This window comes from Monoraphidium neglectum, assembly GCF_000611645.1.
Source record: "Monoraphidium neglectum strain SAG 48.87 unplaced genomic scaffold scaffold01164, whole genome shotgun sequence".
In the NCBI taxonomy this organism is placed as follows: domain Eukaryota; kingdom Viridiplantae; phylum Chlorophyta; class Chlorophyceae; order Sphaeropleales; family Selenastraceae; genus Monoraphidium; species Monoraphidium neglectum.
The window spans coordinates 3,575-17,284 of NW_014012464.1; the positions used below are offsets into that span (position 1 = coordinate 3,575).

The following is a 13,710-nucleotide window of genomic DNA, read 5'->3' on the forward strand; positions in this document are numbered from 1 at the left end:
CTGCCGGCCCCCGCGCCACCCGCCAGCCGCCAGGACGCCCCCGCCGCCGCGGCGCCGCCCCTCTACCCCTCCACCACTCAACGCTGTGCTCGCGCCCACGCGCTCACTCCGGGAACATGAGGCCGGCGTCCACGAGAATGTAGCGGTCCCGCACGCCCACCAGCATGCAATTCATGCCGATCTCGCCCAGCCCGCCGACGGGCAGCACGCGCAGCGGCGGCCCTTCGCCGCCCGGCGGCCCAGGGAACGGGCGGCCGGCGACGCGGTCGAGCACCGAGCCCAGGTGGGAGGTGCCGTCGCTGGATTTGTGCCAGCGCTTGATGCTCCATGCGAGAGGGTCGTTGGCCTCCTCGGCCTGTGCCGCGCCTGCACCATTGAAATGAAAAAGGTCGAGATCACTTTTGCCGCTGCACGGGCCCGCATGAGGCAATATATATAATATAAAGCATTCTCACCTGCATCTGCCACAACCCTCACAATCCGGGACACCCGTCCTCGGCTCCTGCCGCTGCAACCAAGCAAAGACTGGGGCCGAGGTGCCCTGGCGCGCTGCCAGAGCGAGCGGGTTGGCTGCATGGCTACTAAATTAACGTAAGAGTGCAATGGGCGTGCTGCATAGCGCAGATACATGCGACGCGGCGGAAGCGCGACGGCCGCACACATGAGGTGGCGTGGTGGTGGCACGCCTGGCGCAGCTCGCCTCCCGGCCAGCTCTACGTCAACTTATCCAATAACAGCTGTGGTGTTACACAAAATCAGCTCAGTCAATGTACAAAAGGAACACCTAGCCGAAAGGGGCGGCGCAAAGCGGGGCGAAAGTCGCGCCGTGTGTGCTGAGCGCCGAGAACGCCTGGGGCTCAGAAGAAGCCTGTATGTGGGTCATCATGGCATGGCATGCGTGTCAAAACGCGCAGCAGCAGCCGCCGCCTAGTCAACGCCCCACATATGACGGGGCGCGGAGCAGGGCGGCAGGTCTTCCGCGCTCAAACGAGTCAACGTGATCAGTAGGCAGCCGGGGCAGCCGGCCTGGAAGTGTCATCAAATCCTTTACGCGCGCTCCCCGCGGATGCGGCGCGCCAGCTGGATGTCCTTGGGCATGATGGTGACGCGCTTGGCGTGGATGGCGCACAGGTTGGTGTCCTCAAACAGGCCGACCTGCGTGTTTTGTTCGTGTGTATGTGTGTGTGTGTGTGTGTGTAGGGGGGGGGGCACAGCAGGGTGAGGCGAAATTCGCGCTGTTAGCCTTTGTGCAGGGTGCCAAAACCAAGTCCAGCCCGTGCTGAAATGGCACACTCCACTTCTGTCGATGCCAATCGTGTGTGCGCGCGCAGCCGCCATGACGCCATGACAACCGCGTGCCGCGCGGGTGCCAGATGGACTCCGCACGCCGCTGCTTTTGTGCTCCAAGTAAGGTACGACTGCGGAAGCGAGCAACCCCGACGCACCAGGTAAGCCTCCGCCGCCTCCTGCAGCGCCAGCACAGCGCTCGACTGGAAGCGCAGGTCGGTCTTGAAGTCCTGGGCGATCTCGCGCACCAGGCGCTGGAAGGGCAGCTTGCGGATCAGCAGCTCAGTGGACTTCTGGTACTTGCGGATCTCGCGCAGCGCCACAGTTCCGGGCCTGTACCTGTGGGGCTTCTTCACACCGCCCGTCGCGGGCGCCGACTTGCGCGCGGCCTGGGGGCAAGGACGGGGCCGAGTGGGGGTGCGCCGCATGTCAGACATTGGGGCAGGTTCCGCCAAGGCCACACGGCGCCCCGCGGGCGCAAGGCGCGGGCCGACGCGGGCGCAGTCAGGGTGCGGCACTTGTTGCGAAGTGCAAGGGAGACACTGGGCCGTAATGTGATACGGCAGCGTGCCCCACGCATCGTCCATGCACGACCCTCTAACGAGCAAGCATCCCTGAACCGCATAGACGCGAGCCCTCTGCGCGCATGGCAAGCCAAACCTCAGTGCAAGGCCCCCGCGCAGCTCGCGTTGAGCCGCTTACCTTTGTCGCCAGCTGCTTCCTTGGCGCCTTGCCCCCCGTCGACTTGCGAGCCGTCTGCTTCGTGCGGGCCATAGTTTGCAGCGGAGATCGAAATGTCCTTGGCCAGGTGTGGGAGGCTGGCAAAGCTCAAAGGGTAGAATTGTAATGTGTGAAGTAAAAGTATGAAATACCGTACGAAACGAGATGCGCGCTCGCACCAATAATTTGCCGTGACTCAGGTACCGACGCCCGCCTGCCGCCTCCTGGCAGTGCTGCCGCACTCATGCACACGCGGCGCCCTCAAGTCCCATCATCAACCTGGTCATGCGTCACGTCACAAAGCCGTGGCACGCGGCGTGCGTTGCGCGGGCGGTTGAACCAGCGGCAGTTTCCCACCAGTGCCGTGTTTGTCCTCTGTAGAGAGGCGACGGCGCACCTCGCAACCACAACTGGCGCTGCAACGCAATGTCATGAGGCCGCGCCTGGCTACGCATGAGCGGCAGTGCGCAAAGAAGGCCTGCTGGGAATGAGATGCACACACGCGATCAGTCATCAAGGCGAATAGTACGCATCCATGCGAGCGAGTGGCAGAGCGGACGTGGAGCGAGCCCGCCTGGCAGCCATCAGCAATCAGTTCCAGGCAAAGCGGAGCGCCCCGAGGCGGGCCAGGCATGTTGAGGAGGCGTGCGCGGCACAGCTGTTGGGACGCACAAGGTGGGGCCGGCACGCGGCAGGGTGCTGCGTTGCGGCCAGCCCGGCCGTCACGAGCAGCAGCGCCGCCGCGCCCGCTGCAAGCAGCGCCTCTGCGCCTGCTGCAGGCATGCCCTAGGCGCCCGCCGCACCCAGCGCACCGGCCCCGAATGCAAGAAGTTGGGCCACAGACGAGCGCTGAGGTGTCAGCAGCCTGCGCCACGTCGTTCCCTGGCACGCACCCCCCCGCAATGGGCCCCTGCCAAGTCACACCCACCCTGCTGCATCGCCCCGCGCGCGCCCCGCTCGATAGGGGTGCTAGGGGCAGTGCCCCCGTCGCGCTGCGCTGCCTGGGCCCAAGGCTGCATATTTCAGGGCGCTTCAGTTTGATGCCTGCATTCACTACAATCGTTAATGCCCGCTTCAACACCAAGATTGTCTGCCGCACGTGTGCCACCCCGCCAACATTGCCCGCACGCGTTGCGCCCGTGTCCCCCTGGGCTGCCCTGGATGCCGCAACGGCGCCGATGCAGCGCGGCGGCAACCAGCCAGCAGGCAGCCACGACCCCCCCTTGGACGGCTCATGGCATTCGACTGAAACCACCTGGGTCCCATGCCTCTTCCATGCGTTTGATTTACACAGCTTCCGGCCGGCCAACGCCGCCGTCCCATGGCCCCCGCTCACTCCGCCTCGCCGCCGCCGCCGCCGCCGGCGCCGGCCAGCGCCTTGAGCGCAGGCAGCGCCGCCGCCAGCCGCTCCGCGGGCCCCGGGCTACCATCCCCCTCCCCGCCGCCGCCGCCGCCGCCCTGCTGCTTCAACAATTCCACCACGCCGTCCAAGAAGCCCTGCGCCACTGCAAAGCCGTCCTCTGGCAGCAGCGGCTTGAGCCGCAGCAGCACGGGGCCCATCGCGCGACCGGGCACCGACAGCAGGCGGCCGGTGGCCTTGAGGTGCAGCAGCGGGAGCGCCAGCGCGAGCGCGGCCTGGGGCGGTCGTAGGGGTTGATTTGAGTTGGACAAGAGCAGGGTTTAAGTCAACAGGGGAGAAGAAGATGTTGAGGGTTTAGCCCACAGCCCGCCTGGCCGACCAGCAGCGCTGTTCACCCCAGCAGTTTTGAGGGAGGGGGGCATGTGCCAACAGGTGCGGGCCAGCGAGCACTGCAGAGCGTCATCCTGCCGAAGCTCGACCGGCCGCCAGCGTCATCGCCATCCAGAGCATCGGCCGAGGTCGTTTCACACTAGACCAGATTGAACCAAATCAGATCAGATCACTCACCGCAGGGTCCTCCTCATCCGACAGCAGCGCCAGCAGCCGCGCCTTGGCCGCCGCCGCAGCCGCCTTCTCACTCTTCTTGTCCAGCCGCCGCAGCCGCAGGCCGCACTCCGACGCGGCGGCCTCGAGAGCCGACTCCACCTCCTGAGGCGAGCAAATCGGGGGTGATGGCCGTTGCCGAGGTGCAGGGCTGCACACAAAGGGCCGGGGCCGCTTGCCCTGCTGGCCTTTGCGCACGAAAGGCAAGCACTCGCTTCCGCGCCGCCGCACGCACAACACACGCACGTGCCGGCATGGCGGATGGCGCGCTCGCGGCACAGGTTGGGCGCGCCGCGTCCGCCCCGTGCTGCGCCCCGCACCTGCGTCCCGCCGGCCGCCAGCGCCTCCACCGCCTTGCCCACCGGCCCCGACACGTCGGCGCTCAGACCCTTCACGAGCTTCGCCCGCTCCGCCGCCGAGTACGCGACGGCGCCGCCCCCGCCCTCCGCGCCGCCCGCCGCCGGCGCGGCCGCGGCCGCGTCGTCGCCGTCCCCAAACTCGAGCTGGCACCAGCGGAGCAGCGCGTCGACGCACTCTGCGCCGGTGGTGCGCGCGGCGTGGCGCGCGAGCAGCGACTGCAGCTGCTCGTCGTCCTGCGGAGGTGTCGGTTGGTGCCAGATGTACCAAATTTCAGGTTTGGGGGAGAAAACACGGCTTGGGCGGTGTCGTTTGTGATGCTATGCTGCCACAGCATGAGCTGCGGCTGTCTTGCAGTCATGCATGAGGAGACTGGCGGTTGCCAGATTAGGCTGAGGGATCAGCGGGTTGTGGATGCAATCAATTGGGAGGGTTGGGACTGCTGCCCGGGGGTGATGCCTGGAGTCAGGTCCGTGGAAGGAGCCCCTCACGCATGGCGGCGCCGCCGCGCGGCGCTGTCACACGCACATTTGGCAGCGGCACACGCGCGGCAGCGGCGGCGGCGGCTACGGGGCAGCTGCAAGCGGATCGTTTGGCACTGCGGGCAGCCGACCCAGGCGCGCATCGTGCTGGGGCCGGCCCGAGTTGTTCCCAGGGGGTGCGGCGAAACACGTCACATTTAAACGACACACCCAGCCGTCCAGCCGGCTGAAACCCACCGCCAGGCCCTCGCAGCCGTGAGCGTAGAGCTGCAGCCGCACGTGCGCCTCCTCCAGCGCCCTGGACGCCGCGTCGCGCGCCTTGCGGCGAGCGTCGGCGCCGGCGGTGAAGGCGGCGGCGAGCGCGGCTTGGTAGGCCGCGACGGCGAAGGGGTGCAGGAGCTCGGCGATTGCCGTTGGGAGGTCTGGGTCGCTGCCTGGGCAGGTTGCAGGTTGAAAATGGGCGCATGTATGAGCTGTGGTGTGTGTTATTGTGTTTGTTGTGTGCATCTGTGTATGTCGTGTGAAATAGTGAAAGTGTGAGTGTATGTCTCATGTGCATGTGCACTTGGAGCACCACACGGGGCGCATGCCCGCGCGTTCCGCGCAACAGGCAACATGCTGAGAAAGCATGGCGCCGCTGCCGCCCCCGCCGCAGGGGAGGGCCCCGCCCTTGCAGCGCCCTGCCAGGCTGACGCTCACCTGCGCCCTCCATATCCGGATGCATCTCCAAAACAGCATCCGCCAGCCGCTGCACCGACAGCGCCCCGTCGCCGCCCTCCTCCGCCGCCGCCCCGCCGCCGCCCTTGCCCCCGCCGCCGCCGCCCTTGCCGCCGCCGCCGCCCTTGGCCGCGCCGCCGCCGCCGCCCTTGGCCTTGGCGCCACCGCCGCCCTTGCCGCCCTTCTTCCCACCCTTCTTCCCACCGCGGCCCCAATCCTCGTCATCGTCGCTGCCAACCGCCGCCGCCGCCTGCTTCTTGCCGCCGCCGCCAGCCCCGCCGTCGCTCTTGCCGCCGCCGCCGCCGCCGCCGCCCGCGCGCCGCTCCTTGATCGCCTTCTCGGCAGCTTCCTTTGCGGCCTCCTCCAGCTTCCCCCGGGCCGCCTCCAGCAGCTGCCCGGCCACCACGCAGCTCCCCGCAAGCACCTCCAGCCGCCGGAACTTCGCCCGCTCGCCTTCCGACGCACCTTTCCCGCCCTTTGCGCGCTCCTTTTCGGGCGACGCCCCCGCCGCCGCGACGGCGTGGCAGCGGCGCAGCAGCAGCAGTATATCGGCGGACGCGAGCGCGGGCGGCAGCAGGGCCGCCGCGTCCAGCCAGCCGGCGGCGGAGGCGGCCTCATCCACACCTCCCTCCAGCTGGGCCAGGAGCGACGGCGAGACGAAGGCTGCGCGGACGAGGAGACGGGCCGGGCGGGGGCGCCGGCGCCACAGGTCGGCATGCTTACGGTAATCAGGGGGGAGCGCCTTGGCGGCAAGAGGGGACCAACCTGCCACTGGCCGCCCCAGGCGCCTCGTCCCGCGCGCTCCCGCGCCCGCGCGGCAGGCGGCCACCACTCGGGGCCGCCTGGCACAGCCGGACGCGCCGTTTTCTCTCCCCGCCGCGGGGACGCCGCACCTGTTTCCAAGGGGATGCCCTCCGGGAACGCCGCCTGCAGGTACGCCCTGTCGTTGGCCACCCCCATCCGCCGCGCTGTGTCGTACGCCACCCAGCCGTTCTGGCTGTAGAACCCCTTCACCGCCGCCGCCTGCGCGCCCGAGTACACGGCCGGCGTCCACACGCCGCCCTGCACGCCGCCCTTCAGCGCCCCCAGCACCGCGCCCTCAGAAACCAGCTCCTCCACAAGTCCCGCCGCCACGCCGCCGCCGCCGCCGCCGGCGAGGCCGTCGGCGGGGCCGAGGTCCTTGAGTATCCCCGCCAGCCCCGCGGGCGCGGCGGCGCCGCGCAGCGCGCCGCGCAGGCGGGCCTTCAGGTTTCGCACGTAGGCGGGCGTGTACAAGAGGGAGCCCTCGAGGCGGCCGCGGATGGCGCCGCCGGCGCCGGCGCGGGCCTTGACGGTGGAGAGCAGCAGCTCGCTGCTGAGGGAGTAGGACACTGCCAGGTCAGCGAGGCTCAGCACGCCCGATTCCTGCCAGATTGGGGGGTTGGGTTTGTCACCGTGGCGGGTGCGGTACGGTGGTGAGTGGCCGCGGCTGGGCGCGGCAGGAGGAGGGGGGAGCCGAGGCCCCGCGCCGGCGCCGCGTCGCGAGCTCCAGCAGCGGCCTGCTGCCGCCCAGCCGCCGTGCAGACCCCCGCAGGCCGCTGCGCCTCTGCTGCTGACACACGCGCCCAACTGCCACCGCCCCCCATTTCCTGGCTGCCAACCCCAGCTGCCAACAGCTCCCTCCTGATCCACTTATGCAACCGTCGGCAGCGTCACCGCCTGTACAACCCCCCACTGCTCAGCTCGCCGGGCCCACTCTACACCCGGCTCCCGCCCAGCTTCCCTCAGCTGCCGCTCGGCTTCTGCACAGCTTCTCCTCACCTGCAGCAGGTCGTCCACCTCAGCAGCCAGAAGGTCAAAGTACTGGCTGGTGATGAGCTCCCCTGCCGCCTCTATGACTGTGCCGCCAGACTCGGACACAATGAGGGCGGCCTGCCGGTACGCGAGACGCGCGGGCCGCGGCAACGGGGGACGTTGAGCGGGGACGGCTTTGGCGGCGGGGGGACGGCGCAGCGGGGGAACGAACGCGCCCGCCGGCGTGCATCCGGCCGCCGACCCAACCGGTCGAGGCGTCAATGCACGGGTTCGGACGTGCCCTGATGCAGAGACCTCGCTCTGAGTCGCAGTGTGCAATGTACAGATGGAGAGAATCACTTGTGGAAGAACCCCCTACCTGCTTCTCGCAGTGGGTGAGGTCAACGCCGACGAGGGCAGGCAGCTCAGCCAACTCGAGCCGCCCGCCCGCCGCCGCGAGCGCCGCCTTGACGTCCGCCTTCAGTCGGTCCGTTGTAATGTATTCTTTGCCGTTTATGGTGTGCAGCAGGTCGTCCCCGATGAGGCCGAGCTGCTTCAATTTTATGACGAGTTCCACCACATTCCTGTCGCTGAGCTTGACGCTCGCCTTGGCCTGCTGCGTCGCCTGCAGCTGCGCGAGCAGGTCCCCCAGGTCGCCGCCGAGGGCGTCCATTGCAGCCGGCGCCGCCGCCGTGGGGATCGGGGCGGCCTGCGAGCAGGCGCGAGGGGCGGGGTTGGGCAGCGGACAGCGGCACGAGCGCGCGCTGCTCATGCTGGAAGGCCCGCTTCGGGCGCGCCGGCGATCGACGCCAGGGTGCCGTTGGAGGATTGATGTGGCTCGCTCACCTCCGACGGGCTGTGTCTACGCCCAAAGCAGGCGCTCTCTGTGCGGTTTATCCAGTGTACCGTATGATCTGCGCCCTTCGGGCAGCTACAACGTATGCATTGACTCAAACAGAATACAGAGCAATCTGTTTAACAACGCTGCTGGTGTGATTACGGAACCACACCGCAAGTACCGTACACGGAAGCTGGCAGCACTGCCACTTGGCGTGCCGAATACACCACCGGGTGGCACCCTCCCTCCTCTCACCCCTGCTCTCCCCTCCCCCGCCGCCAAGGCCCGGGGCACCTCGCCGGGCCCGCCGCCGCCACAGATATTACAGCATCTCGCCCCTACGAGCTGCACACCTGCGCCAAGCGGCAGCCCTTTTTGCCCCAGCCCAGCCGCATGGCCCCCGGCCTCAACCCGCGTCAGCAGCGGCGCAGCGGCAGCAGCCGTGGTCTACCTGCACATGCTAGCAGTCTTTGACTGCGGCGTGAGTCAGCGCGTCACGCGGCTCCCCCCCTCTTGGCTAATGCAGCAGGCGGCATCGACCTCATCACCCTCACCCCTGACCACGCCTGACCCGGGGCATGCAGGTGGGGGCCCCGACCAGACATCCTGGCCTGGGGATGTTGATAACCGCATGCTGCAGGGGGACAGCTAGCTAGAACCAATGTGCTAGCACAGATACTGGTGCCTGGTAACACGTTCACGCGCGTATGGAGGAGGTGGCAAAGTAAGCAGTGCAGCATACCGTCAAATTTATTGCAAAGCATCAACCTGGTCAGAGAAGTCCACAGCCTCCGGCAGCTCACCGGTCGCCTCCAGCAGCTGCTTGCTGGGGAACCAGTCGCTCAACTCGTGCAAGGCATCGTCACCACAATCGGCACCATCACTAAACGCAGGAGCACGCCCTTGCAGTGGAGGCTCCCACAGCTTGACGCGCTCAGGGTGATGCAGCTGGTCCGGGATTTCGGGTGGTGCGTCTGCATTGGTGAGGGCCGAGGGCAGGTCTGACAGGGCATCCTTCAGGAAGTCGTAGAATGCGCCCATGCCATGCAGGACGCGCTCCACCACAACTTGCTGGCCGTTCCTGTCGCACAGCTTGTAGTAAGCAAACCCGCCGCGCTGCATGTCCGTTACCAGCTGCATGAATGGGAAGTTGCTGCTGAGGCCGAACACGATAAACTCAGCTTCACCCTGCCGGCGGCCGGCCTGGGTGAGGTTCTTCTTGAGATCTATGCCGATCACACAGCCAGTGACAGGCATGAACCCCCAGCGCCTGCAAGGGTGAAGCGGACAGGCCACCGCATCGTGAAATAATAATGGAAAGGAAGAAATATGGCAGATGACATTGACAGGTGGGTTCGCAATGTCTCTCACACACGCTGTTTCAGGACTTTCGTGTGCTGGTCACCCTCCGTGCACAGTATACTTCACTGTATGCACTCCCGGCCACGCTGCACCATCACAGCTTAAGAAGCGCAGCGACGACGGCAACCGCGCTTGAACCGACTCACTTGGCAACAAGCAGCTCATCAGCCTTCGACGTCAAACGGTGACCAAGGCCATAAAGCAAAATGTCCGCCTTGACTTGCTCCTTCCACGTCAGCTTGTTGAACAGGCTGCTGCCCAGGTTGTCGCGCAAGGCTGCCACGTACATTTCCCGCTGAGTGGGCTCTGGTGCGTTGTCCCTGTCCGCGACGCAAGCAAGCCGCCTGTCAAGAGGCAACACAGCTCAACACCTGCAGGTGCAGCAACCAGGGCCCCTTCTTGACTTGCAAGCAGGCCAACTAGGCAGGAAACACAACACCACCACACGGCGGAGGATGGCTGCCTTGGATGCTCACCAACCATAGTCAGCACCACCAGCCTCGCCGTGCAGCACAAGAGCTGGGTCCGTCTGATCGAAGGGCGTCGCGACAATCCGCAACAGCTGCCGGGCCAAGGAGAGCTGAATGGCACTGATCTCGGAAGCAACTTTCGAGGGGCTGCTGTTGACCGACCTGACTTCATCCGCCAGCCGCTGCGTCGCATCTGAAGGAGCGAATGAGCAAGGGGAACAAACCAAGGTACGATTGTACTGGTGTGCGGCATGCTGCACCACTGGTGCTTAAATAAATTGCCCTGATGCCTCATGTAAGCACGGTCACTGCTGGGCGCACCTGCAAGCGGCTGGAGCGATTGTGCTGTGAGAGGGGACGGGCAGCAATGAAGAGCAGCAGGTGTGCAGGCGGCGTCAGCATGGACGGTCAGGTGTGGAAGAGAACCAGGCACAAAACACGACCTGCAAAATGTGCCCACAGCTGCGGGGCGCACGGCATGATCTGTGCGTGCTTGCAAGGTGCAACTGGGTTTGAGACGAAGTCGGCGCTTCCAACAAGACGAGCAGCATTCAATGCGGCCAAGCCCGAGCCGCAGCCAAAAAGCACTGTGGTTGTAAGATGCATGCAAAGCGCGCCTGACGCTCCCCCGCCTGTGCCTGGACAGCAGCGAAGAACAGAACGGTGGGCGGCAAAAGACGTCGCATGGGCACGGCGGCGACAAAAGCCAGGTAGTGGGGTGCGACATGTGCGCAGGGCAGGGGGGGAGGGGGGGGACCACACAAGTAGTGTTGTGATGGGCTTTGTGTGACGAGCACGAGGCAGGTTGGGCACAGCTGCATTGCATGTGATGTGAGTCCAAACCACTGCAGCACACGCCTGCAGCATGCTGCGCAGCTGGCAGCGCTGCAGACAGGTGGCTACTCCCCGCCTCCGGCATCATCTGGAAGCCAGTGCCAAGATAGAAAGATCAAACTCCCCCGACCAAGTGCCGGTGGCCACGTGCTGAGCGCAAGCCCCACATAGTGGCATTTGATGCAGGGCATGAGGCAACGCATGCCCGGTTCGACCTCTGCAGCTGGTGCTGCAAAACCTTGCGTTGCTCAAACGGTACTGCAAAACATGTGGTATGCAGAAGGATCATCCATAACTCAGCGGCGGAGTTTGAGGCTAAGCATGTCATGTGCAAGGTTCAATGCCATTTGTGTAGCCCACTCGCACCTGGCTGCTGCTGCTGCTGCTGCTGCTGCTGCTGCTGCTGCTGCTGCTGCTGCTGCTGCTGCTGCAAGAGGAGCAGCCGCGTCTTGAATAGAACCGTCCGCTGACGCTGCAGTGCTGCCAGCCGCCGCTGCAGTTCTGCCAGCTGCCGCTGCATTCCTGCCAGCTGCTCCTGCACGAGCTCACGCTCTCTAGGGTTCTCTACATCTTTCAGTGCAGCCTCCTTTTCAGCAATAGCCTGTTTGACTTCTATGATGTTGTGCTGCACTTCTGCAATGGCCTGCTCAACACCGGTTGCCATTGCGTCCTGCAGCCGAGACGGGCGACGGAGGAGGGAGTCAAGCCGACGCTGCCACTGGGGTCAATGGGACAGGATGCTGCTGCTGGAGGCCACCTGAAGCAGCAGCCATGAAAGGACAATAAGGAGGCATGCCAACCATAACCAGTGTGTGCAATACCGTAGCTTGTGGGCGAAAGCGAGGGTGAAGGCAGCAGCACCAGCACCACACCGACATCCAGGACCCAGTCTGTGACCTTATCTGGCAGCGGTGAAAGCAAACCTAAGATCCCAGCCTCCTTCAGATACACGCTGCAGCGCAACGAACGTGAGGGTTAGTCGAAGGCCCGGATGCCCACCTTTTTGAGGCGTAAACAGTTTGCGTATGTACATAAAACACCTTAATTGCGGAAGTATGTTAAAATGCTGCAAAACCCTTCACCATGTACAGATTGTCGAGACCCTTGCGCTGGCGCCCGGATGCACCGAGTCAGGATCGTCCCAGAAGCACCGTATGTTTGCGACGTCGATTCAGATCCCTTTATTTGTGATAAATAGCACGTGAGCTTGCCTTCCAACATTGTCCACGTAGCTCGAGCCCTGGCAGCTCTCGGAAGTGCCCCGGGAGTCCTCAGCATTACCTGTGCGCTTTTTGTGGCCCACCAGGTGGGTCGATACATGGCACGAGTGGCGCGGCATGCTGCAACCCTTGCAAGCAAGCCCGCTGCACCATCGTGCCCTCGCTTGGTCCACTCGCGCTGGCGCAGGCGCGCACACGCGCGCGCGTGGCGCCCTCGCCCGGCCGACGCGCGCACATGCACCCCCTCACCAACATACACGGCGCCCCCACGCGTCACAAACGCCCCTCCCCTCCCCCTGCCACCACGGCCCCCGGCGCCTCTCCGGCCCCGCCGCCGCAGATAATATCTCGGCCCCCGCAGCAGCACCCCTGCGCGCAGCTACAGCCCCCTTCCCACCCCCCAGCCGCGGGGCCTCGGCCTCCAACAGCGTCACCAGCGCGCCACCGCAGCAGCCATGGTCTACCTGCACATGCTGGCGGTCTTCGATCGGGAGGTGAGTCATCACATCACATGCGGGCCCCCTTCAGGCTCGTGGACCCACCCGTGTTTGGCCTGGAGCCCCTCACCCCTCACCGCGCCCGCTCCTCGCCCCGCACTACTGTGCCGCCCCCTGCCCACACGGCCCCGAACAAGAGAGCTCAGAACATTCTCAAAAATTGTTCGCAGCGTTCTCCACAAACTTCGCTGACCAGGGCATTTGTTTGGTGCATGCGCCCGGCCTGCCGCCCCCTGCGCAGACCGCCAAGGCCCCCAGCGGCCTCACCGCGTGGAACGCCGAGCTGGGGCACCGCTGCCACACGCCGGCAGAGGACGCAAGGGCAGAGGTGATCGGGGGCGCCTCCACGAAACCGAGAACGCGCAGCCTTTTTCCACCACTGATTTGGCAGCGGCGGGGCAAGTCCTTGAGGGACAGAAACAGAAGAAGGTTTGCCCATGTGTCCAGCGGGGTGGCAAAGTCCCTTACCTGGGGGTAGCCGAGCGCGGCTGAGCGCCGCCCTGCGTGGCAGACCCTGGCCGGCTCACACACACACACACACACACACACACACACACACACACACACACACACACACACATTGCTCGGTGACGCATTCACACACACGAGCTTACGTGCGTGTGCAATGCCCACCCTTTGCTCAGGAGTCGTGCCGTCACCAGCTGGAGCGCGCCTACAGCGCATCAAAGCCCGCCATGCGCAAGCTGGAGCTGCTGGGCCGCGGCAACGGGTGGGCGGGCGGCCCTGCGGCTGCCTCGTCACAGCAGCAGCAGCGGCGGTGGCGGCGGCGGCAGCAGCAGCAGCAGCAGCAGCAGCAGCAGCAGCAGCAGCAGCAGCAGCAGCAGCAGCAGCAGCAGCAGCAGCAGCAGCAGCAGCAGCAGCAGCAGCGGGCGCCTCAGGGGAAACCAGCAGGACCGGCAACAAGGGGACTGGCAGCCGCATTCGCGCGGCGGCAGCTGGGCGCAGCTCTGAGGGGGGCGCTGCGCGGTCGCGGCGTCTGGGTGCGGCGATTGGCCGCACCTCCTCGTTTTGCCTTTTGCAGCAGACCGTGCGCAGCTGCCCCGCACCAGCATAGGACTCCCGAACGACCCCAGTGGCACTCTTGGGGCCCAACTGACACCACACAACAGCCCCAGCGGCCCCGACCTAGCATCACCCACCCCTGCTGCCGCTCCCTCCCCACACTCCAC

General features: G+C 65.9%; 3 protein-coding genes across 3 annotated transcripts in view; all 3 read right to left on the bottom strand.

Moving 5' to 3' along the window:
• The window catches only part of MNEG_6877 (hypothetical protein), a gene marked incomplete at both ends in the record, with an annotated part of 2,213 nt that extends 1,752 nt beyond the window's left edge, over positions 1-461 (bottom strand). The window contains 2 exons of the mRNA XM_014044648.1: positions 108-355; positions 456-461. Coding sequence (XP_013900102.1) covers positions 108-355; positions 456-461 — 254 coding nt within the window. The remainder of the gene's footprint in view (positions 1-107; positions 356-455) is intronic.
• Positions 462-1,047: 586 nt separating this feature from the next.
• On the bottom strand, positions 1,048-2,061 carry MNEG_6878 (Histone H3; the record flags this gene model as incomplete). Its single annotated transcript, XM_014044649.1, has 3 exons — positions 1,048-1,155; positions 1,446-1,676; positions 1,990-2,061. 3 exons carry the CDS (start codon positions 2,059-2,061, stop codon positions 1,048-1,050), a joined length of 411 nt encoding a protein of 136 aa, XP_013900103.1.
• Positions 2,062-3,339: 1,278 nt separating this feature from the next.
• Positions 3,340-9,788, bottom strand: MNEG_6879 (hypothetical protein; the record flags this gene model as incomplete). The annotated part of the gene is made up of 10 exons (XM_014044650.1): positions 3,340-3,642; positions 3,935-4,075; positions 4,291-4,563; positions 5,047-5,243; positions 5,509-6,189; positions 6,420-6,930; positions 7,327-7,437; positions 7,679-8,008; positions 8,906-9,407; positions 9,646-9,788. 10 exons carry the CDS (start codon positions 9,786-9,788, stop codon positions 3,340-3,342), a joined length of 3,192 nt encoding a protein of 1,063 aa, XP_013900104.1.
• Positions 9,789-13,710: the final 3,922 nt, after the last annotated feature.